The sequence below is a fragment of the Wasmannia auropunctata genome, unplaced genomic scaffold (assembly GCF_000956235.1).
Source record: "Wasmannia auropunctata unplaced genomic scaffold, wasmannia.A_1.0 LD336053.1, whole genome shotgun sequence".
Classification (NCBI taxonomy): domain Eukaryota; kingdom Metazoa; phylum Arthropoda; class Insecta; order Hymenoptera; family Formicidae; genus Wasmannia; species Wasmannia auropunctata.
This window is the reverse complement of record NW_012026837.1, coordinates 5,068,292-5,073,467: the sequence shown is the minus strand read 5'-3', so window position 1 is coordinate 5,073,467 and position 5,176 is coordinate 5,068,292. Positions and strand designations below refer to the sequence as shown.

The 5,176-nt window shown below is 47.8% G+C and overlaps 1 protein-coding gene across 1 annotated transcript in view; it reads right to left on the bottom strand.

The window, feature by feature from the left end:
- LOC105451315 (one cut domain family member 3-like) overlaps positions 1-1,748 on the bottom strand; it is a 15,502-nt gene extending 13,754 nt beyond the window's left edge. Inside the window, exon 1 of the mRNA XM_011691683.1 lies at positions 1,626-1,748. Coding sequence (XP_011689985.1) covers positions 1,626-1,748 — 123 coding nt within the window. The remainder of the gene's footprint in view (positions 1-1,625) is intronic.
- Positions 1,749-5,176: the final 3,428 nt, after the last annotated feature.

The following is a 5,176-nucleotide window of genomic DNA, read 5'->3' as shown; positions in this document are numbered from 1 at the left end:
AAAAAAAAAAAAAAAAAACAACGTACGTCTAGATCGCAAGAAGAAATCTCAGATATCGAATAAATCCATCTTATGCAAGTGCACGATACCGTTAAGATATTACACTCGATTGCATAATGCCAGCGTAAAAAAAAAAGATAAAAATCATCGCCCGAACTCGATATATCCGCGCGTTTTACGCTCCTTCGCCGCGACCGGTTTACTCCGATTAATCGGAAAATTGGCGGAAATTAAAAGCCGCGAACGGGACAGATCGTTGACCAATTACCGGTAAACTTCGATCTACTCGCGGGTTTCGCTTTCGACGAGACAGACAGACCCCCGACTTCCACGTCATTGGGAAACGATAAATCGTGCACGAAGAAACGCATCGATCCTCGTCCACCAAGGAGGAGAAGGGATTTCGCGGACGAATAAAGCCGTTTCTCGTACTGCGCGCTCCGCATTCGCATCACGCATTTTCGTCTTCCCGTCCCGCCGCTCCTCCTCGCGCGACCGCGAGCGGAAAAGGGACGGGGAACGCGATGGAAAGAGCGGAGTCTCGGAGCCACGACAATGAGGCGGCGGCGCGTGAAGAACAACAATTAAACGAATAAGAAAAGCGGAGAAAAGGGAAGAATAGGAGACGGCGCAAATTCGCGACAAACGCGAGTGGAAGGAAGGTGCGAGGAGAGAGAGGACGACGACCTCGCGAACACCGAATTCGGGAATGAAAGTCCACACGCATGATCTTGTCTTGCAGGAGTTCGCGTTACGCAAAATCGTCCGCGCTTCGTTGTTGCCATCACCGCCGCCGCCGCCGCCGCCGCCGCTATCTCGATCGTAAAGGAGCGGAGCGCGCGTTTACTCGCCGTGACGCGCGCGTGACGTCGGCGCCGATTCACAGACTCACCATCGGGGACGTGACGTTGCTGCGTGTTACGGCGTCGCCGGCCGCCGGTGTGTTGCGTCCCTCTCTCCCGCGGTGCGTTATCGCGCGGCCACACCGCCGTGACGCGGCGTCGACGCTCGCCTCGCGGCCGTTGTTACAACACACGAGTTCGTTAGGCCCCGGTAAGCGCGTGTGGTGACGCCGCCGCCGCCGCCGCCGCCGCCGCCGCCGTCGCCGTCGTTGTCTATACTCCTACTCCGACACTCCTCCTTCTCCTCACCGCCTATTACTCCACCGTCTCCTACCGTCGGCGGGCGCGAATGTGAAATTGCGTGTCGCCGAGGCGTCGCGCGTCGCGTTGCGACGCGACGCCGCGCGACGCCGCGCAGAGCGGCCGCACGCGGAACGCGGAACGTATATGCGAGGACTTTTTTGTCCGTCTCTCTCTCGCTCTGTCTTTCTTTCTCTCTCGCCTGTTTCCTCTCGCGTTTCTCAAACGAATCGATACACCCACGGGTGTCCCGCGCGTTATAACTCGCTGTCGCGAACGTGTGCACGTGCACGACGGACGCGGGACGCCGCCGCGCGCGCGGCAGGCAGCGACAGTGACGGCGGCGGCTCAGGCCGCCGCCGCCGCCGCTTCCAATCGGCGCAGCAGCAGCAGCAGCAGCAGCACCAACCAGTCCCCGCGCGCGATTTACGCGGACGGATGCGAGCTCGTCGGCGGCGCGGAGACGCGACAAGCGGAGGAAACAGCCAGCGCATCGACTGCGGGTCTGCAGCTGGAGGCGGCGACGGTCGGCAGCGGCGGCGGCGGCGGCGGTGACGGCGGCAACGGTTGCGGCGGCGGCGGCGCGCACAACAAAGACGGCGACATCGTTTCCCGATCGTCGGCGTCTGACTTAACTTTGGTTTGCTTTGGCCGACTGCCGACGGGTCACGGCGCTGGTTGCCGGACGCATGCCGCGCGTGCATGGTTGCCGGCCGTGGCCGAGAGCCGCCGGAGACGACCGAGCCAGCTGGCTCGGTGCGGTGCATCATCGAGGGTTGCTACTGCGTCGAAGTTCAAACTTGACGCGAGAACTACCCCCTCGGGTCGGAGCGGTTCTCTCACCGAAACTCTCATGGCGCTCGTGAAATTTGATCGAAAAGAAAAAAAAACCACTATCGGGTGTCGTACATCTGTCGAAAAAGTTTTATTTTTAGCGCACCGTCGGCGTTTGAGGTGAAGAGGTCGAGCAGAATGATCGTATAAAACGGGGACGCTGAAAGACTCTCGTGCTTAACGAGGAAGATAACTTTTGACGGGATGATATATCGAGCGATATATCGCACACAAAGCGGGCTGCACGAAAACGCTTTTCGTAATCGGAAACTAAAGATCGATTTGCCATTGCAGGCTCATTCGTTTCATCGGTTACACGCGTTTGCGAATTCATTTGCTTCATCGGTTACACCCGCGCGGTTGCTCGAACGCAATTCATTGGAGCGCGGGTCACTTGATTTCACGCCAGTGCACACGAATATGCCCCCTTCGTTACAACAATGCGCGACGACGCGACGCTCCCCGAATGCAAATTCGGTGAAATCTCTGTTCCGATCTTGCGCGAAATTTATTTATGTAACACCTACACCGGATATATTCGGCACGCGTCCGCGAATCGCATTTGAATGTATCGGCTCCGTAAACATGCAGCGAGGAAGAATCGTGACGCGGAACAGGAACACCTTCGAGGAATGATGAAGAAATAAAAAAATAGGTCGTAACATCATCGCCGATGTCGAAACCGAGAGAAAGAAACAGACCGAGAGAGAAAGAGAGAGGGAGAAAGGAGCTCGCGTGAGAAGCAATAAACGCTATTACGACGCTATCGTCACACGCGTTTGCGGTGAAGGGCTTGCAGCATCCCGCGCCGTCAATCTCTTCATCGTGATCTCCGCGGTCAACGCGAGAACATTGCCGCGGTATTATGTTTTCAAACGGCCCGACCGCGAAGTTCAACGACGTATTTGTCCCGCTGACACGCCTCGCGCAAAAGCGAGAGGAGGCTCTTTCATTCGAATGAGCGAAACGTCGCGAAAACGAACGCGAGGCATATTGCGCCGATCGATCGGTTAAATTAATTCTCACTTTCCTTTTTTTCTATCGTCGAGCAATCGGCTCGTCGGCGCGTGCCATGGACATTGGTCGACACAGGACGAACCCCTCTTTCGTTCGAATGATATTTAAATAATCAGATGCGCGGCTTCTAAATTTCGTATTTATCAATCTCGAGATCGCAAACTTTGATACACAACGTCGGATTTGAATAACGCACTGAGAGCGTTTGATGTTTGTATAAACTATAATTCCATGATAAAATTATTATTATTAGACACGTCACTTTTTATAATTATAATGTCAGTAATAATTATATTTATTATATTTAATAATAATCAATTTATAGTTCTATCAAATAAATATACATGTATATAGTTTTGATACTGAAAATGACTTTACATTATAGTCACTACAATTATGGTAATTGCAACCATTTTTTCTCTCGGTTCCGCAAGACGGAAGAACAATAATTTCTACTAGGCAAATAGGTGTATTATACGTCAAAAAATCTATATATGTATATTATACGTTAAGAAACTATGTAAAAATAAATTATATATTTATTCATCCGATTATCCATAATTTATTTAATTTTCAGATAGATCGACTATTATAAAGCGGGGATGCAATCTTTACTCAAGATAAACGTTTTCCTCGCCGAAGGCACGGGATAATCTCCGTTTACAAAAAAAATTCTTGATGCTCAGCGCAATTTCTATTAATGGCATAATTGAATTAATAGTGTAATCGCAATCATCGCTAATATCTTTACTTCAGACAAATCGGCATGATGTAACGAGAGTCGCGATGGCAGGAGGGAATTACCCGCCGTGATAATAAGGTACCGCCCGTATAGCGCAGTCGTTAATAAAGATTATGATAGTATAGCGGAAGTAACGTGCGAAGCTTTAGCCGCGTGCGCGCGATTCGTTTGTTAGCTCTCGCGCTCGCCCATGATTGACGTAATATGTCACGCAATCCGCCCACGTGAATTGTGGATAATATAAACTATATATTATTTTTGCGGTTGCCGATATGCGCGTGAGCGCGCAATAATTGCCAATCTCCGTCTCGTTTGTCAGACGTGATTGAAATGTCTAGTCTAGGGTACGAGAGGTCGACTTGTGGAACGCACTTTAGGACCTTGCATTCGGCACTACTACGATGAATTATTACATGAGATTACATTAGATGATTATTTGTAAGCTAATAATCGCAACTCGCATGCAATTAGACCCTTCAGTAAATAAAAGCTAAGATAACTGTGAAGGAACCGAAGCTCAAAGAGAGCTCTCTCAAATTGCAGCAGATTTTCGAACAGCTTCATGAGTAAATCGATTGCGCGTCTAAATCTCTGGTTACAGAGATTATGTGTTCACCCGAGAAATTGACGCAACTTTCGCATCGAGCAGATGAGATGATGTATATTGCGAACAGCATAAATCTATCACGTAAAGACGGACCGCGATTCAGATTTATTGAATGTTCGGCACAAATGTATGCTAATCTATAAAAATACGCGACGATGATCGTATCGTTATATTAAGGTAGTTTTATCGAGTAAATCCCAGTCAAAAGTTAGTCCTTCCATATGACTAATAATTCAGTAAAAACAAGCGTAATTCAATAAAAACATTTTGCATACACTGTATATATATGCGATTGTGTGATGCTTATGTGACAACGTCACACTATCGAGTTGGCGTTAAGCGATAAAACCACCTTAAGACTTTTAATTACAAATATGTGTTTTAATTGTAATTGTAAAATTAATAAAAATTGAAGGTTTTAACATAATTTTCACGGTTCGGATGATACTTGTATTGCTCAATTGGTACTTTTTAGCTCGTTATGTCTAAATACTGCGTGACTAAATATTTCAAAGCAATTGTCATAAATTATAACTGCCAAATTGTAATTGCAAAAATATAAATCTTTTCTTTAACCTTGCACTTTTATTATACGTAGATAAATTAAGATTTTTGGAACTTTTATTTGCGAGGATAAAATGTTGTGAAATGCGAAATGAGTGCAAAGATGAAATATTCAAAATGAGGATAGACATCAAGTTTGCACTTTCTTAACGAATATAAATTAACTCTTAGCATTTATCGAACTGTGTCGAAATTCGTGATTCGCCGGCACGAAGCGACCCAGCAAACACCGAATATAATTGCCATATAGCATAGATATAAAACGTGTGA